We start from the raw sequence: 27374 nt of genomic DNA, 5'->3' as shown, positions 1-27374 counted from the left end.
GTTCATGCCAAAGGTTTAAGGATGGGGGAGATGGGTTCTCTTCAGTGAAGTGACTCTCACCATTTGTTTTGTTCTTTTGTTTACAAAAAGGACAGCTGTTGCTTTTCCGGCATGAAGTGTTACTGTGCACAGTTAACTACATGGAAATAAATAAAAACACACAAACAACACTTTTTCAGACTCGCTCGCTCACACACTCACTCCAGCTCACTCCTCCCTCATGCATTCTCAGACACATCCACAAACACACACACACAAGAAAAACAAAACAAAAACAACTAGGTTTGCGTCGGAGGGGCACAGTTTCAAGGCATTTGCTGAGGGAGCGTGGACTCAGCTGGGTCATTCTGTCCAGGGCTTGGGGGGCCTAGGTGGGCCAGGTGGGTCCACTCATGCATCTGTTCAGCCAGCCAGCCAGCCCCCAAGCGCTGCTTTCACATTTACACACCCAGGCGTCACCTGGTCCACTCATGTGTGGTTGCTGCCGTTCTCCAAGCGTCGCAACGGTGGGCGGAATCCCGCGGCAGCTGGGCTGGCTGGCGTGTGGGCGGGCACCCGCCCGAACGCAGGCACCGCCAGTCCGGCTCGCTGAAGGTGTTGTGGCACAGCTGGCAGCCCTTCTTCTCCGACACCAACACCGGGCCACCGCGGCACTTCAGCTGCAGAGAGAACACAAAGAAACACCACTGAGCTTGGACGTCACAGGATACCGTTTACTGATGGAATGAGAGTGAATTACTCACTATGCCAAAGGCTCAATTTTCACACACACACTAGAGTTCTCAACGGGCCTGAAAATTACGACCCGGCCTGTGGCTTTTAAAGCCCGGAACCGATGTAACCCGACACATCAACATGAATTATCTGCCCGAACCCGGCCCGTGGCCCGACGTAAAACATACGTTTTGACTGTTAAACCCTGACTTAGGTGAAGATTCAATACATTAGCGTGACAATTTACTTAAAACGGTGATTTTCTCCTCTTCTGGCGTAGGCTATGGTGACGGAAGAACCATGCCAACTTTGGATGCGGTTATCTTAACGATGCTTTTTGCAACACCCTCGATATAGGCTACATGTCGTTGGAAAGCTTAGTTTATGGCCGTTCATGTGAGCACAATAACTTAATTTTGTAAATTTTACCAGCGACTGGTTTTAGCCTTGCAGGGGTCACATATTTCATCAGCACCTTGCATTTTGAGCATTGCACAAAACCTGTAGAATTTCCATCAGAATCCAGCACCACTCCAAACACTTTCCAGACCTCTGATTTTCCCACTCCTGTAGTAGCGACAGTGAATTCACCTGCGGCAAGTTTACTTTTCACCAACTCCATCTTCTCCAGGCTAAAAGGCTGCACAAAGCGTCAGGTCTGTCTGCCGTCAGGTCTGCCCCTCTCCCATGATGCCGCGTTGCGATCTTCCAGGTCTGCCCGTCAGGTCTGCCCTGCCCTCTCCATGATGCGTTTGGCGTCAGGTCTGATCCCTCTCCTGATGCCGCCCCCCGGCGTCAGGTCTGCCCTCCTCTCCCATGATTACGTTTGCGCCTGGCGGCGTCAGGTCTGCCCTGCCCCTCTCCATGATGCCGTCTGCCCGATCCTCTCCATGGCGCAGGTCAGGTCTGCCCTACCCCTCTCCATGATGCGCGTTGCATGGCGTCAGGTCTGCCCCGATCCTCTCCATGATTGCCGCGTTTACGCATCTTGGCGGCGTCAGGTCTGCCCTGCCCTCTCCAGCGATCCGCGTTGATGCGTCGGGTCTGCCCCCTGCCTTTTCTCCGTGATGCGTTGCGCGGCGTCAGGTCAGGTCTGCCCAGATCCCTCTCCGTGATTACTTGCGTTTGCGCGATGCCGGGTCTGCCCTGCCCCTCTCTCCATGATGCACGTTGCACTTGGCGTCAGGTCTGCCCTGCCCCTCTCCATGATGCGTTTGCCGTCGGGTTGCCGCCCCTCTCCATGATGCGTTCAGCGTCAGGTCTGCCCTGCCCCCTCTCCCATGATGCCGCGTTTGCGCGCTGGCGGCGTCAGGTCTGCCCCTGCCCCTCTCTCCATGATGCGTTTACCGCATATGGCGTCAGGTCTGCCCCTGCCCCTCTCCATGATGCACGTTACGCCAGCAACCAGACTTCTTCTACGGTGAACAGCAGCGATGATTAATACATGTTTTCACTCACTGGCGGGAAAGAATAGGCCCGAGGTCGATTGACCAGAGTCATTTACTTATATTTTCGACGGTGAAACCGGCCTGAACATGTTTTTTCACCGAGGAAAAGAATAGGCCCGGTTTGACCGACCCGAGCCAACCCGACCCGCCTGAACCTGCGGGAACTCTAGAACTAACACACAAACAAAACACACACACTCACTATGCCAAAGGCTCAATTTATAAAAACACTGGGATGGTTGTCTGGTACTGCTTTTAACACCCCACTAGTCATAGTTTCTCTCTCTCTCACACACACACACACTAGGAGATTCAGGTGATTATATTTCTCGATAATATTGTGATTGTTGTTTTTTCGATGTGCAAATTTACATTCTCAGGAGTATTTAAATTACTTATGGGGAAAAAACACTTTGGAAAACACACTAGGGGTGGAAGCGATATATATCGTCTCGCGATAATATTTGATTGTTGTTTTAACGATGTGCAAATTTACATTACTCCGGTATTTAAATTACTTATGGGGAAAAACGCTGCGCATTGAAACCCCATGGTTCACTAAATCCAGGAGGTGTGGCCTATGAGCCCCCTGGCTGCAGCAGAGCAGTGTCACATGATCACTAGTGGGTCCACATTGTCACACACCGCCTAATGTTTATTTTTGTGTGGGCGAGGTAGGGCCTAGGCTACTTGGGATTTTTGTCGCGGCTACTTCCGTTCAAGTAGCATTGATGAGTCACGTTTTTTCCTACATGGTATTATATGGAGAGAAAACATTAGCCTTTGAGTATTTTAATAGTCAGTTGTACAAACAGACAAAGAACTCTTCTCATGTAGGCCTAACCCTTTTGTAAATGGACTGAAGTTCGCTCTAATATCAATTATGCTAACCGTTAGCATCTCTATGGGATTTCTCATATACATTAGCCATAAGCTAACACATTAGTTTCTATTCTATAACTTGGAATGTTAGCCTACATGATTTCTCTTAAACAAAACCTCGAAGCAAATGACTGAGATGTACTCTGTTGGTCTGCTTAGTTTTCAGTCTTCAGCTTCAGACTTTCTCTTGGGAAACTGTTAGGCCTATTCATCTTCTCTAATGTAGCTGGCTAGACCATGTCATTGCCACACACACAAGTGGGGGCAGAATTGGAAATGTGTCAGAGTGACAATGCATTGGTTGATTTGGTTAAAAAGTCACAGGTTAGGTTATTTGTTATTATTGTATTGATGCTATTCATAAATAATGAGCTGTAAAGTAACTCAGACTTTTACAAATTTCTTTTAAAGGATATCGACTAATTATCGTTATCGTCAAAATCACAAAAAATATCGAGATATTATTTTTTGTCCATATCGCCCACCCCTAACACACACACACACACCACCTAGTTGTCCACTCACTGGTCATACAGAAGCGGGAGGTTTTCAGCACTTGCCAGCTCCCCCACACACACACACACATACATACATACAACACACACATACTAACACACCACATACACACACATACTAGTTGACCACTCACTCGGTCGTGCAGAAGCTGGAGGTTCTCTGCGCGGGCCAGTCCCACGCCCACTTGGGCCGTACGCTGTGCATGGGCACTCTTGCGGACGGCGGTGGTCAGGAACGGGCGGAGCAGCTGCAGCGACCAGCCTTCAGGCAGGACCTCCAGGACGCGCACAGCGTCAAACATGTTGCCGTGGCGATTGAGCAGGTCCACGGCGGCCATGTTGTCCACGCCGCCCGGCACGTCGGGATCCAGGTAGGTGTCCAACAGCAGGTGGAAGAGCTGCTGGCCCAGTGCAGGGTCCTGGGGGGACGCCGCCCAGCTGCAGTAGTCCTCAGCGGCTGCGCGGTCTTGGAGCTGGTGGACCAGGATGTGAAGTGCCCGCTCATGCTCGCCCAGACGCCCACGCAGTGTGGCCTGCTCCACCAGCAGCTGATCCACGCCCTCCAGCTTACCTGTAGGCAAATATGACCACCATCATCACCACCACCATCATCATCACTACTGTTTTACCGTTAAGGTGGAATCACATTTACACTAGGTGCAGCAAGGAAGCGGTTTCAGTAGCTCTAATTTTCCTTATTCACACGGAGGCCATTGTAAACCAAAATGAGGCTACAGGGTACACAAACCATAGGGTTGTTGTGTTGTGTATTAAATGCATTAATGATATAGTCAGTGTAGCCCTTAGTCAAGTCAAGTCAAGTTTATTTATATAGCGCATTTCATACACAGAGGTCATTCAATGTGCTTTACATAAACAAAACCAAACAATAATAACAAATAAAAGCATAGAAGGGCAATATAGTCAAAGAATAGTTAAATGGTAAAGATCATAATAAAAAGAAAAAACATAAAACACAAGGTAAAATCATTTAAAAATAAAGAATAATTAGTAAGCAAAGGCAAAAGTAGTAAAAAAAAGTGATAAAAGACAGGGTAGAATAATTATAAAGGCAGATTCAGAATTTGTAACTCGGCACAGTTAGCAGAAAGCATCTGAACAGAACCTGCCTTTGTCTCTGTTGTATTGTTTGTTTGTTTGTTACTGTGTTTCCCTGCCTTTGTCTCTGTTGTATTGTTTGTTTGTTATTGTGTTTCCCTGCCTTTGTCTCTGTTGTATTGCTTGTTTGTTTGTTATTGTGTTTCCCTGCCTTCCTACTATGTAAAGCGACCTTGGGTTTGAAAAAGGCGCTATATAAAATAAACTTATTATTATTATTATTATTATTATTATTATTATTATTATTATTATTAAGTCTAGATTTAAAACAGGCTACAGTTGGGGCCTTTTTGATGTCATCCGAAAGTTGGTTTCACAGCTGAGCCGCATAGCAGCTAAAAGCTGCTTCACCATGTTTAGTTCTAACAGTAGGTTTTACTAGCAGGTTTTTCATCTGGGACCTGAGAGGACCAGAAGGTGTGTACTGCTGAAGCATGTCTGATAGGTATTTAGGTCCTGCTCCATTTACTGATTTATAAACAAGCAATAGTGCTTTAAAGTCAATTCTGTGACTTACTGGAAGCCAGTGCAAGGACTTAAGAATTGGAGTAATGTGGTCATTTCTTTTAGTTTTTGTTAGAATCCTAGCTGCTGCATTTTGTATCACCTGAAGCTGTTTAATAGTCTTTTTAGGAAAGCCTGTGAACAGTCCATTGCAGTAATCAACCCTGCTGCAGATAAATGCATGAATGAGTTTTTTTAAGTCATGTTTTGACATCAGCCCTCTGAGTTAATATTTTTGAGGAGGTAAAAAGCTGATATAGTTATCGCTTTCATGTGGCTCTTTTTGGTTTACACAATGTCCGCCGCGTGAATAAGGCAAATAACACGGACTAGTTCAGCGAAGCACTGGCCTACAGTACAGCATTCAGATTAATGAATGGACCAAGCCCAATCTGGACACATATTAGTGTTGTCACATGATCCGCTTGGGACAGATGGCTGGTGTATGTCGATCAGTATCATCACATCCTTCCATTTCAAAAGCCCTGTGCCGACCTTCTTCTAGTCATGTGCCATGTCACAGGGTCACGCAGTCAGTTATGTGTTTGGGTAGAAGTCGGGGCGGTGGTAGCATAGTGGCTTTGGAGTGGCTAGCCACTGTTTTGCCCTTAAGCAAAGCACTTAACCCGGAGTTACTCTGGGGGAGACTGGCCCATGTATATAAGAACTGGTTGTAAGTCCCTTTGGATACAAACGTAAACCAAATAAGTAAGCAGAAGTGTCACTCAAACTGATGTCTAGCAGAACTCACCCAGTAAGAGCTGGACCTGGTACTAGAGGCCAAGAACTCACCCAGTAAGAGCTGGACCTGGTACTAGAGGCTAAGAACTCACCCAGTAAGAGCTGGACGCGGTACTAGAGACTAGAGGCTAAGAACTCACCCAGTAAGAGCTGGACGCAGTACTAGAGGCTAAGAACTCACCCGGTAAGAGCTGGACGCGGTACTAGAGGCTAAGAACTCACCCAGTAGGAGCTGGACCTGGTACTAGAGGCTAAGAACTCACCCAGTAAGAGCTGGACCTGGTACTAGAGGCGGTACTAGAGGCGGTACTAGAGGCTAAGAACTCACCCAGTAGGAGCTGGACGCGGTAGAGGTCGGACTCCTTGAGCAGGTGCTGGAGTCTGGAGCGGGCCTGGGCCAGGACCTCGTCTGAGCAGCACGGCTGAGAGAGCAGAGCCAGCACGCGCTCTGTGTACAGCAACGCCAGGTGCGTGTGGAACTTCTCTTTCTGGAACACACAGGACACCCCTCAAACACACACACATACACACACACACATACTTCTCTTTCTGGAACGCACAGGACACCCCTCAAACACACACACACACACTTCTCTTTCTGGAACACACAGGACACCCCTCAAACACACAAACACACACACACACACACACACACACTAGGGGTGGGCGATATATATCGTCTGCGATAATATCGTGATTGCTGTTATAACGATGTGCAAATTGACATTATCGAGTATTTAAATTACTTAGGGGAAAACACTCCAAATCACGCATTGAACCCCCATACATTCACTAAGCCAGGAGGTGTATGCGAGAGAAGCCCCTGGCTGCAGCAGAGCAAGTCATGTGATTGCTAGTGGTCCACGTTGTCACACACACGCCTAATGTTTATTTTGTGCGGCTACTTGGTTCAAGTGGCATTGATGAGTTAAAGTCACGGTATTATATGTAACCATTAGGCTAGCTTTGGAGTGTTTTAATAGTCAGTTGTAAACAAATAAATCTTCTTATGTTACCCTTTTGTAAATGGACTGAAGTTCGCTCTAAATATCAACTTTTATCGATTATGCTAACCGTTAGTATCTCTATGGGATTTCTCATATACATTAGCCATAAGCTAATGCATTAGTTTCTATTCTGTAAGGTCTGCTTAGTTTTACAGTGAAACAGGTTTGAAAGGAACTTCAGCTTCAGACTTTCTCTTGGGAAACTGTCAGGCCTATCTATCCTCTGAAATGTAGCTGGCTAGACCATGTCATTGCCACACACACAAGTGAGGGCAGAATTTGAAAAGTGTCATAAAGTGACAATGCATTGGTTTGGTTAAAAAGTCACAGGTTAGGTTATTGGTTATTATTGTAATGATGCTATTCATAAATAATGAGCTGTAAAGTAACTCGGACTTTTAAAAACAGGTTTTTTTTTAAAGGATATCGAGTAATTATCTTTATCGTCAAAAACACAAAAAATATTGAGATATTATTTTTTGTCCATATCGCCAACCCCTAACACACACACACACACACACACACACACAAACACCTCTTTCTGGAACACACAGGACACCCCTCAAACACACACACACACACACAAACACACACACACTTCTCTTTCTGGAACACACAGGACACCCCTCAAACACACACACATACACATACACAAACAAACACACACACACACACACACAAGCACACACACCTCTTTCTGGAGCACACAGGACAGGATTTCTGTGGCTTTCAGCAAGACCAATTTAAAGACTTTCTAAGACCCCTTTAAGACCCATACTGAATGAAATTTAAAGCCCATACTGGCAAATAATATGAAGCAAATAATTATTAGTAAAAGTATGTAAATTTGCTCTCTGGACTGCTGTCTGCTTCTCTCAAACATCAACTTTTGATGCTCTAGGGACCCGATGAATGGATAGAAATCAATGGGTGACCTCAGGGCGATAAGGCTATAGAGGTGCAGTGGTTTTGGTGTCAATGCCATTCGAAGATTGATGATTAATGATGATTGATGTGCAATACATTTATTGCACTTTATTGAGCACTTTGGTGCGGCTAAGCGGTCTGAAAATGCGCTATATACATAAAATTGACATTGACATTAACAATAAACTGCAAGGTTAGAAACATGGCTTAACTTCCAATTTGTTGTCCCTGCAAATAATGAATGAATGCCAAGTATGCCAAGTGCCAAGCTGGAAATGGCACATCAATCATCATTAATCATCAATCTTCGAATGGCATTGACACCAAAACCACTGGACCTCTATAGCCTTATCGCCCTGAGGTCACCCAGTGATTTCTATCCATTCATCGGGTCCCTAGAGCATCAAAAGTTGATGTTTGAGAGAAGCAGACAGCAGTCCAGAGAACAAATTGACATACTTTTACTAGTGTTGCACGGTGTATCGATACTAAAAAGGGATCACGATGCCTTCACGCAAAAAACGATAGGATTTCCGACGTTTTTAGAATCGATACTTTATTAAAATTAACGTTCTGTGTCTGCGTGAACTGCTGCTCTCACTGCTCCTTGCACGCATCTAGGCAAGTGGGTGTGTCAAGCAGGCAGCTCTGAGTGAGTGAGTGAGTGCGCAGCCAACGTCAACATACAGTAGTTCTTTGCCGACCGTCCTCGGCCTTGTGGATAAAACAAAAGGTGAAGTGAAATCTGCAACTATTTCGGATACATCGCGAATAGTGAAGGCAAGCCATCAGGTACACAGAGGCCCGTTTGTGAAATATGTTTCAAAGTCATTTAAAAGCAGTAGGCTACGCATGGAACTTGGCTAAACACCTCACAGACATATCCCAACATTTTTGTTCAAAGAACGACAGGTTAACGAATATGCTATAGAAAACACGACTACATGGTTAGTGGCAAGTTCTTCTCTTCTGTTTTAGTCTAGCCTAAGTGAAACGAGTATGGTTCTCTGGGATAAAGCGAACCTTCCTTCATCAATGAATTTTGACGAGACATAACGAGCTGTAATCATTTTGTGAGACATAACGAGCTGTAATCATAGGGTGCTAGCATTGATGAAAGCGCCAATGTTCACGCCAGAATAACATTACCATAACTTGTAAACAATCCATTTCATGTTCTGTCAGTACTACTGGTAATATTTGTCATGGCATGTAGACTGCAATTTGTTCAATAAGTATTGCCCAGATGTAGGATAGGATACCCCGAAATCGCTAATTAAAAGCCCACAGCATATAATACCAACAAAGCGTGTTGAGTCCTAATAATAATAATAGCGTCTTATTGTTACGTGGTAGCAAATCATGTTATCAAAGAAATAGGCGTAGGCTAATGTAGGAATGCTCACAGACATATTGCAACAGGTAATGGTGTAGGCCTATCTGGCGAAGACCTGAGTGGTTGGAGCGTCGTGCTTGTACACTGGGCATAAAGAAGACTATCCTCACATTTTTCCCTTTGCAACTGTCAAAGAAATCCCATGAACAGGGAAGGCCTAGGGAAGCCTATACTGTACATCAGATGGCCTAAAGATTAGGCCCCTCTGCATAGCATTCAGTAATTTCAACCTTGATCTAGCCTAGTTTGGCTATTTTAAAGCTACTTTATTGGCAAAACACAACACAATGTAAAATGAACTATAACAAAAAAATAAAGGACTTAATCACACAAAGTAGGCCTACTATTTTACTGACTATAAAAATAATAATTATGTAGGAAGTTTAGAACCCAGAATTGACCTGCACACTACAAAAGTGCACCGAATTCAACACAAATGACTCAATACACTTGGAGGAGGTATGAGTCCTTTCTTTTCCAGATATCTTAGGATTTCGCCGTAGTATCGTTTCAATATCGAGCATCGTGATATTTATGGCAGGTATCGTATCGAGGTCATAATTTTGGTATCGTGAATACACTAACTTTTACTAATAATTATTTGCTTCATATTATTTGCCAGTATGGGCTTTAAATTTCATTCTATAGAGGTGCAGTGGTTTTGGTGTCAATGCCATTCGAAGATTGATGATTAATGATGATTGATGTGCAATCAATTTATTGCACTTTATTGAGCACTTTGGTGCGGCTAAGCGGTCTGTAAAACGCTATATACATAAAATTGACATTGACATTAACAATAAACTGCAAGGTTAGAAACATGGCTTAACTTCCAATTTGTTGTCCCTGCAAATAATGAATGAATGCCAAGTATGCCAAGTGCCAAGCTGGAAATGGCACAAATCTTAAAGTAATAATTAACCACTAGCATTTGTAGACTTAACACCAGGGACGTTCACAGTAGCTGTGCTTCTGCAGGTATGTGACCACTTCCTCTGGGTTTGTTCACCCCAAAAACACACCAGTGTTTTCCATACATTGACTTATTTGTGGCGGCCCACCACAATATCAACACTGACCACCACACAATGATTTTCCATGTTGTACTAAATTGAATGAAATCCTTTCATTGTAGAGCTATGTGCACCTTTGTACAGCCTCTCCTTGAGTCTCTGTCCCTCAACAAACCTGCATGCATGTTTAAAGAAAACATTAAAAATCCTGCAAGGATTGTTGTTGGCATAGAAGACAACTGGCTAAATCGTGATTAAATCATAACCACATCATAGTCACCTACTACCACAAATAGAATTCAGTTCTGTGGGAAACACTGCACACACAAACACACACACACACACACCAAGTATGAGGGCTCCTACCTGTACGTGCTTCTCTAGCACCAGGTGCTCCAGGTAGAGGAGGAGAGCATGGCTGTGCTTCTGCAGGTACGTGACCACGTCCTCCGGGTTCATCGGCGCCCCCTGGTCACGTCCCTCCACCGGCCTCTTGGTAAAGATCTGCACCCCTATCTGCAGGGCAAACACCACACAGATGCCGCACAACACCATCCTAATGAGTGTTTAATGTCTCTGAATAGTTTTGGGCAGCCGTGGCCTACTGGTTAGCGCTTCAGACTTGTAACCGAGGGTTGCCGGTTCAAACCCCGACCAGTAGGCACGGCTGAAGTGCCCTTGAGCAAGGCACTTAAAGCAACACCAAAGAGTTTTTTGTACCTTAAAATAATGTTTCCAAAATCGGTTCAGTGGTTCATCAACTTGTAACAGGGTGAACGGCACTTCTGCATTCGCTTCGCAGCCCTCTATCGGCTATAACCACACTATGTAAGTTTGCCAGATCGGGTAGCGGTATCTGTAGTTCGATGGAATGAGACATAAGAAACTACAAATTTGACTTGGGTTTGATGTCGCAATACATCGTACTTTCATAAATCATGCAACATATTCTACCTTGTCTGTGGACATTGTTATTTGCAAAGCCAGTGCTGGATAAACAAATAGCGTGCGTGTTGCTTTAACCCCTCACAGCTCCCCTGTTGTAGCAGGCAGCTCACTGCGCCGGGATTAGTGTGTGCTTCACCTCACTGTGTGCTGAGTGTGTTTCACTAATTCACGGATTGGGATAAATGCAGAGACCAAATTTCCCTCCCGGGATCAAAAGAGTATATTATATACTATACTATACTGATATCTATACACTGCTCAGTTTTTTTCACAATTTCAGAAACACCAAGTTAGTTTGAAACCAAGTTGTAAGGCAATAAAGTACTGAATCTTGAATCTTGAATAAGTGGAGAGGGAGCCACACACACTCACCGTCTGGTCTCTTTTCAAGGCCCAATCTGCATGCTTCCACACCAGGTCCATGTTGGGACAGAAGCTGAGGAAGTCCACCACATACTCAAACAGGTCCGACCGCGTGGAGTCCTGCAGGTCGCCATCCACCACCCGCGCCCACAACTGGACCCACACAGGAGCCGAAAGGTTCAGGATTACATCATTAACAAAGAGATACTTCAGCAAGCAGTGGGAGTGAAAACTAGATAATTTCACGTTCCGTTTGCTTTAGTCTCATAACTGAATAACTCAAGTCTAACCCATGTACGGTCAACCAAACTAGGAACAAATGTGAACTTATTCATTGACTGGCCCTTGTAATAATTGATATAGGCAAGTCACTTGGGATAAAAGCATAATGAATAAGTAAGTAAAAGTGAAGGTCTGATTACGGTAGGACAAAGTAATGTACTGTATATAAATCTAAGTCTGTATTATAACATATTGTGTATGCTATAAAATATATATTTTGCTCTATTAAAAATAAAGTTCGAAGAGGGGGGGTGGTGGCGGGCCAAAAAAAAGTAAGTAAAAGTGAAACCTGTCTGACCTGTACAGCTGAAGAGTCCTGGCCATTGTAGTGATACAGAAGTCCCAACGCAAAATACCTGGGGAAGGAGAGAGTGAGACATTAACATCACAAAGCAGCAAACATTATATGGACTGTAGGTCAGCCATGTTAGCCCTCAAGAACAGAGCTAAAGATGACTAACGCAGTGCATGCTGGACTTCATATCGGAACTCCCCCTATTACCGTCGGTCCCGTATTTCCACCGTCTTGCGTGTATGTGTCACTTAATATCCATTTCTATACAAACCAAGACAGCGGACTCCTAAAGAAACGCAAGCACCCACACCATAGGTGTCTCTAAATTAGCTATGTACCAAAAATGACATTTTACCATGACTCGGAAGAGCTGTAAACAGTGTTGTAAGGCTGCATGTACACAGCCGCTTGGAGCTCCAGTGGAATTTTAATTTCATGACGAGAATTCTCGGTCTAACCGTCCATGTGCCGTTGAAACGGCGTAAATAGGCGACCCATCAGGCCAGCACTATAACTCAGAGCGTGGTAAACAAAATCGGATATTTCAGGCAGTAAAAGCTCCCGTTAAGAACCAAACCAGATTTTGTTCAAGTCTACACACCTATAGCTACTGAAAAATGTAAGGTTCATTTAGCAAATGTTATTTTGAAGTGTCAAAAAACAGTAAATGATACAGTGTGAACAGTAAATGATAAAAGGAGGATAATTCCAATAGTGTAAACAAAACATAGTGAAACACTGTGTTGCTTGGTCCTTACTTTTACTTATAATACTTTTTCTGCTGTAAGTGCATGTTGTGTGTGATGTCTATATGCTACTAAGACCTTGAATTTCCCCTTGGGAATCAAGCAAGCAAGTAAGTAAGTAAGTAGGTATGTATTCTATCTATCTATCTATCTATCTATCTATCTATCTATCAATCATGACTGACAGTATGTCTAAATGAGCAACCCTCATCTTGTAACTCCAGACACACCCGTACTGTTATTAGGTAGCAGTGTTTCCCATACATTGACTTATTTGTGGCGGCCCACCACAATATCAACTTTGACCAACACACAGTGATTTTCCAGGTTGTACTAATTGTGCTTAAATCTGGTTAGCATCATAACCACACTGTGCTAATTGTTAAAAACGGTTGTACTCAAATTAATTCTGCAAACCAACCACCACAAATGGAATTCAATTCTGTGGGAAACACTGGGTAGTGCCTCAGATGAAACGCTGTGCTACGCACTTGTGATGTTTTTCTAGCCAGGGGGCGCTGTCCGCGAGCAGACAGGCGTTGTCGGACGCCAGTAGGTCCAAGAGGCTCTCGTGGTCGGCCTCGGCATAGAGCTTGAGCAGCGCTGTGTCCACCTCCTCGCGGAAGCCATTGGTGCCGGCGCTGCTTCGCACCTCGTGCAGATAGCTGATGAGGAAGCGCTTGCAGCGCTGCGCCTTCTCCTGGTCGCCCTGCGTCAGCTGGTTGAGGTCGGCGAACGGGTGCAGCGGCGGGTGGCAGCGCGTGAAGGACGATGAGGCGGGCAGTAGCATCGGGTACAGAGAGATGAGCTCCCGCACGTCCAGCTGACCTTTTCTGCAGACACACACACACACACGCACACACACACACACACAGACACGCACGCGCACACACACACACACACGCACGCACACACACGTACGCACGCACACACACACACACATACACTTTAACAGAGAAATCTGAGAATATCTATTATCCTTGTGCATTATCCTATGTACTTACTACTTATTCTACTGAAATGCTCAGTTTAACATAACAGTTACAAAAATGACAACGGGTCAATAGTGGTGGTCAGCGGTCACATTACCTGAAATGTTCTTTTGCTTCTAAAAACTGAAGCTGTCCAAACTGGATGAATCCTGCTTGCTGTAGAATTCTTTTGTGCAAAATCTGAGAGAAAAGAGAGGGACCATAAAAAAAGATATCTCTGCTCTTGTCGCAATCAGGGACTCTCATCGAGGAGGGTTTCACCACTACTGGTTTTTACTAGTTGACACATTTTTCATAATAGTTATTGACTAGTCGTTAGCATTACTGCTAGTGCTAATTGTTAGCAGCGGGTATTTCATTAGATGGTTATCCATAGCAGAAGTGTTTTTATTGTACTTTAATAAAGCTATACACAATGCACATGTCACTACAGAACAAGTTTCATTTTCTCTACAGTACTGTACTTCCATACATAGGAATGTCCAGCCTGTTTAAGCCTTTAGTCATTTTGTCCACAGCTAGTTGAATTTCCCCTGGGGATCAATAAAGTATCTATCTATCTATCTATCTATCTATCTATCTATCTATCTATCTATCTATCTATCTATCTATCTTGACTGCTGCTTACAGCACGGATTATAATAGTTGATTTTTAAATAGTGATTTTAATAGTTGACTTGTTGATGAAACCCCTCTCTCATGGGTAGTGATAATTATAAAAAAAACAGGGGTACCTGGAACCTGTCTTTGGGTATGTTTCTCTGAGCTCCTTCTGTCAGGGTAAGCGCCTCCTCCACTCTGTTTCCCGCCAGCAGGCCCTGAATCTGTCTCTCCAGGGGCAACGGCACCAACATGTACACAGCTTTCGTGGACGACAACACCAGCTTGCCTTCAGAGCAGAGAAAGAGTGTAAGCTACATCACTGATACTGACAGAGAAGTGTTTACTAAGAGCCATAGTTTGAGCTCTCATCTAAAGGGCTCTGCTCCTACAAAGTTAGACAATAGCAGGACAGAAAGAAAGACATTCCAACATCGTCTCTGTATACAGCCAACATCACTGAGAGAGAGATGTGTTTACAAAGCGTCATAGTTTGAGCTCTCATCTCTCAAGAGCTCTGCTTCTACAGAGTTAGGCAACAGCAGGACAGACAGAAAGACATTCCAACATCGTCTCTGTATACAGCCAACATCACGGGAGAGAGAGATGTGTTTACAAAGCGTCATAGTTTGAGCTCTCATCTCTCAAGAGCTCTGCTTCTACAGAGTTAGGCAACAGCAGGACAGAAAGAAAGACATTCCAACATCGTCTCTGTATACAGCCAACATCACGGAGAGAGAGATGTGTTTACAAAGCGTCATAGTTTGAGCTCTCATCTCTCAAGAGCTCTGCTTCTACAGAGTTAGGCAACAGTAGGACATAAAGAAAGACATCCCAACATCGTCTCTGTATACAGCCAACATCACTGAGAGAGAGATGTGTTTACAAAGCGTCATAGTTTGAGCTCTGTTCCTACAATGTTAGGCAACAGTAAGACATAAAGAAAGATACCCTAATATTGTCTCTGTTTACAGCCATTGACAAATCTCCAGGTGGGGGATTATTGCAGACATCATACGGTGCGACTCCTGCGCTGTAGAACAGAATATGTGTCTTCATTGAAACAGGCTCCATCATGGGCAGACTCATCCGTGTCTAATCTGAGGATGACTCAGCTGATCCCCCCTCCTACAGAGCAGACGCTCAGCTGGAGTGAAGTCATCTGCACCACAACATGCCAGACAGACGCAGAGGGAGAAGAAACGCACCACCTCAACGATACGAAAATGCTCTGAGCAAAAGCTACTGTAGCTTCTAAAGGTTATCCGCTCCAATGACCCTCAAACTATATAACTCTTCCCCTCTTTACCACAATGATGTGGCTGTTTTCTACATTTTATTTATAGATTTTTTACATATTCTATGTTAATGTTTGCTTACTTGCATGAGACAGTGCTGTTGTGACAGTCACACTTCCCTCAGGATAATTAAAGTATTTCTTCTTATCTTACACCCTCACGTCTCACACAATCAGAATGGGTATCTGGCTTAAAACATGACACAAAACTACAAGAACAACCTATACTTGTTTTCAAACAGTAGTCATATCTGAACAGTATCAGTCTAGAGGTCGATGCAACCACGCCATAACAAGACCTGTTCATCTGCATTCGTTCAATAATATGTTGGAAAACGACTGATAAAATCGGTTGATCATTTTGGTTAGCAGGGCCAGACAGAAATACAAAGCCTTCACAGCTCTGCATCACTCCTTTGAATCTACTGTACACCTCACACTTTTGTTCACACTCATATCTTTGAAATAGCAGCTCTGACTGAATCATCATCAACAGCATAAAAGGAGACTTTCTGATGTCTCTCATTCATTCACTCTCATTTATTTATAAATCAATAGATCCAAACACCTTTGCTACAAACTTTGAGTGAAACCCAAACTGGGGGTCTGAAAGAACCAGACAAACCTTGCCTGTCATCTTCAACAACCAAACAGGGATAAGCTGGGCCTGTTTACATCCAGCATGCGAGCATCAAACCTGGACTCGCATAGGACCCGACCCATAAGACTCCTGGCCAGTAGCCAAGGCCAAGATATCAACTTTTAAATTTTTTTAAAAAATTTTAATTTTTTTTTTTAAACCATCACCTTCAAAGTCCTGCAGTATGTGTCCGTCCCTGAATGAAAGGGTCTGCTTGAGCTGCTGGTCCAGCATACTATGAACGGTTACAAAACCTTCGTCCAGCGCCACCACGTATGGAAAACACACGGCCGCACCGATGACGTTCTCCGACCAGTTCACCGGGGCACGCTGGGACATGCCCTCCGCATTGGCAAACATACCTGAGAGCAAAAACAGCAAATCGTTTACAGTGGCGTTATTCTCTGGTTTGATAAAATAGATCACTTCCTAGTTTGAGGACAGGATGGACTGTAATGAAGATACTAACTCTAGGGGTTAAACGGTCCACTTGTTTAACCTAAAAAGGTGCATCTCGCTCTAGCTGTGCTTTCAATACATAAACATCTGTATAAATGCAGAATAATAAAATCTATTATATACCACTGTTCCATAAAGTAAATACACCTAAATGCACAAAAAAATAAAGTTTAAAAAAGTTTAAAGGGATATTCCACCATTTGGGGAAATTCACTCGTGTTCCACCTCCCTTTGAGTTAAACAATTGAGTTTTACCTTTCCCCAGTTCATCCAGCCGTTCTCGGAGTCTGACAGTAACACTTTTAGCTCCAGCTCATTGAATCAGATCAGACCGTTAGCTTATAGGAGAGATGCTAACGGTCTAATCTGATTCAATGAGCTGGAGCTAAAAAGTTGAAAAGTTTTAGTGATTTCACAGTGGTGACCATAACTTATGTAAATAGACCATATCTATGTAAGCTGGTGTTGTGATGAACACTAATTTGACTAAGCGGGAGAGCATCCTGATGGCCTCACCCAGTCCTCCAGGGGCAGCTAGTAGGAACTCCTCGCGCCCGATCCTCTTGATGATGGGCTTGCGTTCCTCGCTGTCGTAGGGGAACAGGTCTTGCGAGGCGCCCGTGCTGTAGTTGAGGATGACGTACTGCGAGGTGAGCGCCAGACACAGGAAGTAGCCGTCCAGGCTGAGGGCGCACGGCTGCTGCGTGGTGCCCAGCTCCTTGACCAGCTGCACGCGGTCCTCGTGCACCGTGTAGATCTGCACGGCGCGCCGCCGTGACGAGATCGCGCCCAGCTCCACGCAGAAGGGGTCGGCGCTCACCGGGTTCTCGTTGACGCAGAAGGACAACACGCCCTTGATCTTGGCGCTGCCCGACGGCACGACCTCCAGGGAGAGCATGTCGTGGACGTAGATCGTGGCGTCGCAGAGCACAATGAGACGCTCCAGGGCAGACGCCGCCTTCAGCTCGGCCACGGCCTTCTTCAGCCCCAGGTGTTTCTGTTGAAGCTTCTGAGACAGGTAAACCGTGTGGCCTTTGGCGTTGGTCTGCTCGTCCAACAGGAAGTGGTGGATGAAACAGTCGTTGGTGCCCACGTACAGGTACTTGCCGCAGCACTCCAGGCACTCGATGTTGATGCGCGCCTTGTCTGCCATCAGGAGCTCGCGCTCCACCACCGGCACCAGCTCAAAGGCCTTCACACTCATGCTGCCTCACGCTTCCAGGTCTCTACAGGACAGCACACAACACAACACACACACACACACAGACACACACACGCACACAGTTGTTAGAATCAATGCACAGTGAAATGAAGCACAAAGAAATAGAAGCACCAAGCATGCATAAAAACGCACGCACATTCACAAGCGCATGCACATTCACAGACACACACACACACAGACAGACAGACAGACAGACAGACACACACACACAGGAGGGGCACTCTGTGTTAGAACCACACAATAGTGAGCTGAGAAAGCAGTGGTCAATGAAGCCTATGATGAAAGTATTCCTAGCATTGAGGACAAACCTCTATCCAAAATGATAATATCCAGTTTAATAGTGTACAGTGTCATCTTCCTCCTGTGTAAACTTTCCTGATGTTACTCAGTTCTCATTTTGTCAACCTTTGGCCTTCGTGACATCACAACAGAGAAATGAAACCAAATGAGGCCATCTGAGCAGCCGAACTAAAGTGATCTGATAGTTGGTAGGCCTACTGCATATACTTCAAATTTCTATGAGCACACGTCATCAGCTGTATTAGCCAGAACTATCATTTGAGGAAACAGCAGGTGCATCACTAGCAACTAAGCTAACCTTCTATTTGGAACCAAACTACTAGCAATCTCTCAACGTTAGCAGTTGTCTCTCTGTAGGTAAAAGCTAAAATCATTCCCGTTGCTGTTCAGTCGTATGGCACACATGCAAATAATGACATTCATTGTTCAGTTAACTGTTGCAGCGATACAATTTAACATTGACAGGGATAGTAGAATGTCTGATAAGCATGCACGTTATTCCTTGCTAACAAGCTAGCATAATACAGAACCCTGAATGCCGAATATACCGAGCTTAAGTTCATCCTTCTCGGTACAGAGCAAGTCAACGATTCCTGGACTACTTCCAGCTCATTGGCAACATCTAATGAGTTTTCCTGTAATTGACAACGTATTCGAGTGAGCACCTAACATCACTGCACAGAACAGTAAAGCATAGCATAGCACACATCATGAAATAACTTGGTTACGTTCTGATGGACGGCTGATCTAGCTAGCTCTCTGTGTGCGACTGTGACCCAGGCCGCATCATTCATGATAATGGCAAATCTTGCGGCATGTCAAGTGGTTCGACTGGTGAATTGGTAAAGTTGAACATGCCATACCCCATCCGTGAAAACATTGGTTATGTTTAAGGAGACGGCAGCTTTTTACGGCCTCCCCGTTTCCTCACTCTCTCTCCACTCCCCTATCACTTGCCAGTCACTACAGCAAATGTTTCCTGGTACATTAGAAGTACATCCGGTCTCATGGATGAACAGCTTAATATTTCTATGGTACCAGGTAAAACCACAGAATAGTCTAATAATCATGACATGCTTTAAAACATATGATGACGAACGAGTTATGCTTGTGTTTACTGGCCTGAGAAATTGGGAAATCAAGCCAACCATTGGAGAACTAAGCCTAAAAACTCTTCTGTATGGCAATGATGTGCAATTACATTGAAACACCACACGAGTGAGCCAAATGCTTTATCCTTTTGATGTAGCCTAGGCCCTAGTCTACCAACTGTTTGTTTGTTTGTTTGTTTGTTTGTTTGTTTGTAGGCCTATGTATGTTTTTGTTATTGTTGTTGTTTTTTGCTTTGGGAGGCAGCTAGCCTGCAACTCCAGAAACAGTTCTTTGTCAATCTTATAGCCCTAGGGCTATTTAATCTATGTATGTGACCTTTTTTCATATTCAGCTGTAACCTTAAACAAATGAGTGACACAAACACACAATGATACTAATGTAGCCAATTGTTTGTTTGTTTGTTTGTTTTTCAGGAATGGGATGCTGATGTCGTTTGAGTAGGCCGAGACCATTCAATCTTTGAAGTTAAAACAAACACAGAACCAGTTAAACCATTAGTTGCACTTCTGTTTATTGCTAATGATTGAAATATGTTGTTGCTTAAGTAGGCTGCAATCTTGCTGAGATAGAAAGATGGAAAAGAGCTGCTTTTTCTTGAATGATGGCGATCACACAATGAAACCAAAATCAGCAATCATAGAAGCCCAATTCAACACCGACAACCAGAATTTAGGCCTTCATCCTTCAAATTTTTATTGGAACCCATTTACAGGGACACAATTCATAACTGCACACCAAACTAGTTTTTAATAGTTGGCTGATTGACTTGATTTCTCTCTCTAGAGGCCTAAAGCCCCCTCTATCTGACTGGAAAAGGTATTGTTTGATATTTTTTACAGTTAATTTAGTGGACAATGCATTGTCAAAGTTTACTGTGTCACGACACAATATGCTTTGTTCATTATACATGTTTGTGAATAGCTAATGTAGTCCAACATATTTTTCTACAAAAAAGAGCATTTTGAAAATTATTTATTGACAAAGCACACATTGATTTTCTATTTGACTTGTGTCAACTCCTTACAGGTACAAGTTGTGTTAGTAATATACCTCATAACAAATAAATTAGCCCAACTAAATCAGGCAAGTCCAGTAAGCAAACCACACAATTAGATACACTCTTTAAAATATTGTATACATTTTAGCAGACAAATACATCTTTATCAGTATAGTGCAGTGAATGTAACATTTCTTCATAGAGTTCAGTCATCGGAGGCTTTGCATGCAGAAAAACCCTCTTAATCATCAAAACTCACAACATAAATTAGATTTTAATAATACTCATCCACCCAATAAACCTGTTAGTGAATTGAAATAAGCTGTTGAAAACCTTCATTTAAATGTGCTTTAAACATTTCGAGCATGATTGTCAGAGAGTGCTAAGCATTCAGTCGGTGCTTTTGGAATATCCATCCTTCTGGACCTCTCCGCCCGTCATCAGATGTCTTTGCCACATTCTGGACACAGGATATTATCTCTCTCCGTCAGAAAGCCACGCCCAACCAGGGACACTGAGCACTTCTTGCAGTTGAAGCAGTCGTTGTGCCACTGGCGCTCCTCAAAGGAGATGTACTTACTCCCACCGAGACCTGTAAAAAGACACATACACCTCATATTAACATGCATTTTGCAGGTTAAAGTGTCAAATCCTTCTGAATACAACACTGCAAAACTGACCACTCTGTGCAGGACCGAGGGGGTAGGGCAAACATTTCTTTGCTTTGCTGTGAAATGGGTCAGTAGTAAGAGTTAACACTAGAACTGCCACAATGGTCAATTTGACCGTTTCAAAAGTTGCATACAATGACTTTTATTAAGAAAAAAATACAGTCCTGCTGATTGAATAAACTTCCTTGTATCCTAAGCGTCAAAATGACCGCTTACGGCAGTTCTACTAGTTATGAAATGATGGCGCTTCTAGTGTCAAGGCGTGGTCGGGGATGGTCAGTTGCATACCGCTGATAGGTGCTGTACAGGAGGCACACTTCTTGGCATACAGGCTGCAGAAGCAGTTGAGGCAGTAGGCAAAGTCATCACGGGAGGTGAACCGCTGGCCAGACAGCTGCTGCTTACAGCCAGTGCACAGGAAGCAGTCTTTATGCCATGGCTGCTCACGATAGGTCACTCCACCAGTGGTGATAGGCTGAGGAGGAGAAAGACAAAATAATGTAACTTTTAACTGTTTTTGATGAGATCTGCTGCCTGGGTTTCTGGGCTTCCCATGTATGCACTGCCTTGAGTGCTGACCTCCAAAATTATATTCCTTCCTCAGAAACATTATTTCTAATGCATTACAAAAGAATAATGTGACTGTGTCATTAAGGTCTGCTGTCCAGTTTTCAGGGCATCCCATATATTATTCTCTGCCTGAGTGCCATAGCAGTGCATCGTTTCAAACCACAAAAGGAAGCCTATCAACCAGACCGTATAAAATAGATATCAATGCGTGGCCTTCGAAATGATAACTTCTTCAGAATGTACATTATTTCTAATGCATTATAAAAGAATAATGTGACTGTGTCATTAAGGTCTGCTGTCCAGTTTTCAGGGCATCCCATATATTATTCTCTGCCTGAGTGCCATAGCAGTGCATCGTTTCAAACCACAAAAGGAAGCCTATCAACCAGACCGTATAAAATAGATATCAATGCGTGGCCTTCGAAATGATAACTTCTTCAGAATGTACATGATTTCTAATGCATATAAAAATTAATGTGTCTGAGCTGTTCAGGTCACATGAGAGAGGGAGTTTGTTATTGCATGTGCTCTGACATTCCTTTGCATGCCTGTGCTGAAACGCTACCTTTTTGCACTGCACACACTGCATGGCGAACTGCTTCTCGTAGCAGGGGACACAGTAGTTGTGGCTCTCCTTTGGGATGAAGCTCTTGGTGCCAATCGGCTGCTGGCAGCGCTGGCAGGTGAAGCAGGTTTCATGCCAGCTGTTGCCTTTATGCTCCATCTTCCGAGAGCCTGCATGAAGAAAACAATGTGTGTGAACACGAGAGTGGAGAGAGAAAGCGAACTCGAGTAAAAAAGATGATAGACAGACTGACCGTTGTGCTCATACACTTACATACCCTGTACATACACATGCTATTTGAAATTACACATGAAAATTGCATCTTTTGGAAATTGATCTTACAGTAATGCCTTAATTAAAAAAAATGAGGAAAAATCCAACCTTTAAGGACTCTATGAGAAACATAGTTGTATGTACACTTATGGCCCCTGTATTTTAAGGAAGAACATTTATTTATCTACAATACATTATTAATTAACAAAGACAATTGGTGTCCTTACATTATGGATTTTTACTCATTTTTTAATTAAGGCATTAAGATCAATTTCCAAAAGATGACTTTTTATTCCTCTTTTAAGTCAACTTTAGCATGTGTATGTACAGGGTGTGTAAACCTAGCACAACTGTAGATAGATAGATAGATAGATAGATAGATAGATAGATAGACAAATATATATTCTATAGATAGATTGATGTCTATAGATAGATGGATAATGTCACCAAAATAAAAAATATATAAGATTAATAAATAGATATAAAAGTCATTTAAAGTAGGCTCAACCGAACTGACCTGGCATGATGGTCTTCTTGCAGTCGTGGCATTTGGAGGAGTACTCGTTGGAGTAGCACTCTGTGCATAGGAGCTGCTCGTCTTTGGTGGAGAAGGGCTTGTCCATCAGGGAGCGGTTGCACTTGAAACAGTGGAAACAGTCCTCATGCCAGTGGCGGTCCTTGTAGGACAAATCCTGGACACAAGCAGGAGAAAATCTGTTACAAAAAAATGCAACATGCCTTGCTGACTCAAAGTGCATAAAGCTTTTTGTTTTGCCAATTCTCACAAAAAAGTAAATGCTGAGGAATCCTTAGGTAAAATAATTGGTTTGCATACATGGTCTTTGTCCATTAAATGGTTTCCCATATTAATGGAAACAAATGACTCTGATCTAAATCAGTTCTTTTTCAAGAAGTGCTCAACATGCAAATGAGCACGAGCCCTGATTAAGACCCTGCCCTGAGCCTGTGCAGCACTACAGGAAATGACCCATGGAAGACGATGAGAAATGAGAGAGGGAGAGAGAGAGAGAGAGAGAGAGAGAGAGCGGATAAGGTTCATGTTTCAACCTCCACTGGGGTTTTCACTAAAGGCTGAAGTCTCCCTTAGATCAGACTTAATTATGATATAGTATGACACTAATGACTATGTGTGCTTTCTACTGAACTTCTCTGCCTGACGTCACATCCCCTCCAGTCCCTCTTACTTTGAATGTATAAGTATAAGTATAAGTATAAGTATATATATACTCTTTTGATCCTGTGAGGGAAATTTGGTCTCTGCATTCATCCCAATCCGTGAATTAGTGAAACACACTCAACACACAGTGAGCACACAGTGAACAAATGCTTATTGCTACAAGCAATTATTTAAAAATGCAGAGCTCATTGAAGAGAGCAGTTTTGCAGACACATTGCCTCCAATTAAAATGACTGAAAGGGACAGACGGGTTTCCTTGTAGTTCGGGTGAGCGGAGAATGTATGGAGATGCTTCAAGTGTCCTCAATGGAATCCACCGTGCTGTTGAGGGAGAGGAAGCCTAGTGCAAACTGACTTACACTAATCGGGTTAACACTGCCTTGGGTTAATAACAGAAACCATGTTGTATAGGGATTTGTGTAAAGGTTCATGCGCACGTTAGTTTGCTCTCGTGATCGTGAGACGGGGTATGAAGTCGTTACTAAAGAGCACACTGAGTGAAGCCAGGTAATCCATGCGGTTTTGTTAGTAAAGAGTTTGTAAGTAAAGAGTTCGCTGGCAATTAGTGTGTCTCTCGTCTATGTTATATAGTCAATGACCACATGCAACCCCTAAAGCTTCTAATACAGTGTGCAGATCCTTCTTTTGATTTTTGCTTTCAGTTTGAGTTTTGATCTAGCACCTGGTAATGTTGTTAGATGTGCGTACCCTGCTTTTCCTCTGCAACCTCTAGTGTGTCATCATAAAGTTTTATGCATATGTATTTTGATCCATTGAATGTTTGGTGAGATATAGTGTTCATATGTGGTGTCTGCCTTGCGTATAAGTACAGGGGTCCTTGTGCCCCAGAGCTTGAGGGTCGGGATTAAGAGATATTGCCCTGAAATAGAAGCCTGTCTGCGGTTGCATTTGTCTCTAGATCGTGTGTGTCCCCGACAGGTATTTCCTGGATACAACCCTTCTCATCTATCCCAGGACTGGCAATCACAGGGGACATACCGCTGCCCCCACTACAGATGCCACCCTGGGATAGGACGCTGTCATTTGGGTTTGGTTGTTCTGTGTGTGGATGCTGTTTAGAGGCAGCCTTCAAAACAGGAGCATCACAGACGCCTCATGTGGTGTTGGTGTGGGAGGAGTTTACCCTGCTGTTGCAGCCGATGGGCTTCTTGCAATCCTCACAGGAGTTGGAGTAAAGGCTCTCGTAGCACTTGGTGCAGTATGGGTTCTCTTCACGCAACACATACTTCTTCCCAAACAGGGACTCCTTGCAGTAGTGGCAGTCGTAGCGCTCCGCCATTTCCTTTCCGTCTGGTGGACTTGGCCGATATCCTTTCAACGATGGATATGGAGGGACAAAGTGAATGCATTTAATACATGAACGAGAGGCATGAGAGATGATGCAGGCTTCCAAAAGCAGGCTAGCTAGGCTCCCAGGCAGCATGCAGCTGTTGAATGTGTCTCAGGGCTAATCTCTCACTATCCCCTTGGCTCCCGCACCCACTCTAAGCCCACAGCATGACTGGGCCAGGATGACCAAAGCCTTGGGAGGTCTCATAACATCTCTCTTACCTTTGTCCAACACCACAAGTGCTGACCTTCTAACCTCTCAGAAAGAGGTTGTCCCTGTAATACAAAGGACAAATCTTGTCAGATGTACGGCACATAAAAATCAAATCAAAAATCGTATCAGTATGGAAAATAATCTACAGATATGTTGGATGTGCTGAAGGTGACTGCTATACCAATGAAGGGTCAGTGAAGAAGTCTGTGAGCCACAGCCCAATGCCCAACTTAATTTGACCAATAGAGAAACAGGAAGGGAAATAAAAGGGGCGTTTCAAAGAATACTGTGGACAATAATTAACAACTAAGTCAACAATTTGGCAATGATGCCTGATAATGGTTAGAATTAGAAATCTGCTCAACATTTCTTAAATAGCTTCCTCGCCCCAGACTAAATACAGCTGCCATTTTATGTGAAAGTATCTCTATATCTAGAGCCAGTTGGGTGGACCCTCGATATGGCCGTGCTGTGGCATGGTTTGGTCTGAGCTCCGCCACTGTTTGATCTTGTCTCATGCTGGCATCATTGTGTGTTTCTGGGATGAGATGGGAGCCGAGAGAGGACCAGCTGTCTCCTCAGCCCTCGCCATCTCTCAGCACTGTGACACAAGCCTCCCCATCTGCCACAGGTGGTCCTGATGACACACCAGGCTAATTAAAGACAATGAGAGGATGGCGTTGGAACCTGAGCGCTGGGTAGAGTCTAAACAGACCAGCGCCGTGGAGATAGGAAGGCTAGGCCCAGTGATCCCGGGCTGCAGCCCACCTTACAGTCCTGCATGCAACACTACAACACTGCAACACAGTCCTACTATGGTTGTTATAGTTACCATTCATAAGCATTGATATGGAACACTACAACACTACAACCAGAGACGGTTGAGAAAGTGTTCTAAAGGATCTTTGCTAAAACACATCCAAGCTTGAATACAGTGCACATAACATCTGCAGCAGTGGTATCTGAGCATGGTAATGGCTACCAGGAAACATCATCACAATGACAATGACAACTATGTTGGAAATTGTTCTGTCTTATTTCTCAGATACAGATACAAGCAAAGTAAACATTTAGAAAGTGACATGTTATGTTTAAATTCTGAGTAAGACAAAATTCATGCTCTACAGTTAGGAACTAATACGTGCAGGGAAGATATTCTGTAGGGTCACAGGGTCTAATAGGTCACAGAGTTATGACATTTTTTTCTGGCTTTTTCATTGGTTAAATCAGCGGATATTTAGCACGCTTGAGATAAACTTAATAAAACATTAATTGTCTTGCTTTTCAACAGCATGTTATTGTGCATTTTTAAATCAATCTCATAAGACGATGTTACTATAATACAAGGACATTTGTGATTACTCAATCCGATTTACTTTAAATCCACTTTCCAACTTGTATGTCATATGCACTTGAGCAACCGACTCGACAGTTGAAAACAAAGATGCACTTCTAGTGCCTCGAGTCTGAATTAGTGCCGCCAGGCCCACTTGAGTGTTACTCAATTGCTGAAGACCACCATCATTTAAGAGGACAGAAAAAACAGGAGTGTATTTGAAAACAAGTTTACTATCACAAATGGGTGATGAAATGGCAGAAAAGGACAGTGACTTCAGATACCGAAAGAGACTAAAGAAGTGAAGGATACAGAGAGAGAGAGAGAGAGAGAGAGAGAGAGAGAGAGAGAGAGGAGAGAAAGAGAGAGAGAGAATTGAAGAGAGAGAGTAAGAGAGAGAGAGAGAGAGAGAGAGAGAATCAAAGCAAGAGAGAGCGAGTAAGAGAGAGAGAGAGAGAGACAGGGAGAGAGAGAATCAAAGCAAGTAAGAGAGAGAGTGAGAGAGAGAGAGAGAGAGAGAGAGAGAGACAGGGAGAGAGAGAATCAAAGCAAGTAAGAGAGAGAGTGAGAGAGAGAGAGATAGAGAGAGAGAGAGACAGGGGAGAGAGAATCAAAGCAAGTAAGAGAGAGAGTGAGAGAGAGAGAGATAGAGAGAGAGAGACAGGGAGAGAGAGAAT

General features: G+C 43.8%; 2 protein-coding genes across 4 annotated transcripts in view; both read right to left on the bottom strand.

The window, feature by feature from the left end:
- Positions 1-468: 468 nt before the first annotated feature.
- tgfbrap1 (transforming growth factor, beta receptor associated protein 1) lies at positions 469-19361 on the bottom strand. The gene is given in 13 exon segments (XM_048235650.1): positions 469-555; positions 558-659; positions 3694-4130; positions 6252-6411; positions 10633-10782; positions 11587-11730; positions 12158-12215; positions 13392-13733; positions 13990-14072; positions 14627-14781; positions 16597-16791; positions 17405-18114; positions 19274-19361. Coding segments are annotated over 12 exon segments (2601 nt in total). The 5' UTR covers positions 18093-18114; positions 19274-19361.
- Positions 19362-20479: 1118 nt separating this feature from the next.
- Positions 20480-27374, bottom strand: part of fhl2b (four and a half LIM domains 2b) — a 16787-nt gene continuing 9892 nt past the window's right edge. For all 3 annotated transcript variants that reach the window (XM_048234525.1, XM_048234524.1, XM_048234523.1), the window contains 6 exons: positions 25370-25423; positions 24942-25129; positions 23117-23291; positions 22327-22496; positions 21480-21666; positions 20480-21112 (listed from right to left, as the gene is read on the bottom strand). In XM_048234525.1, coding sequence (XP_048090482.1) covers positions 20961-21112; positions 21480-21666; positions 22327-22496; positions 23117-23291; positions 24942-25097 — 840 coding nt within the window. In that variant the 5' untranslated portion in view covers positions 25098-25129; positions 25370-25423 and the 3' untranslated portion in view covers positions 20480-20960. The remainder of the gene's footprint in view (positions 21113-21479; positions 21667-22326; positions 22497-23116; positions 23292-24941; positions 25130-25369; positions 25424-27374) is intronic.

The sequence above is a fragment of the Alosa alosa genome, chromosome 23 (assembly GCF_017589495.1).
Source record: "Alosa alosa isolate M-15738 ecotype Scorff River chromosome 23, AALO_Geno_1.1, whole genome shotgun sequence".
Lineage (NCBI taxonomy): Eukaryota > Metazoa > Chordata > Actinopteri > Clupeiformes > Clupeidae > Alosa > Alosa alosa.
This window is presented reverse-complemented; position numbering and strand designations above follow the sequence as displayed.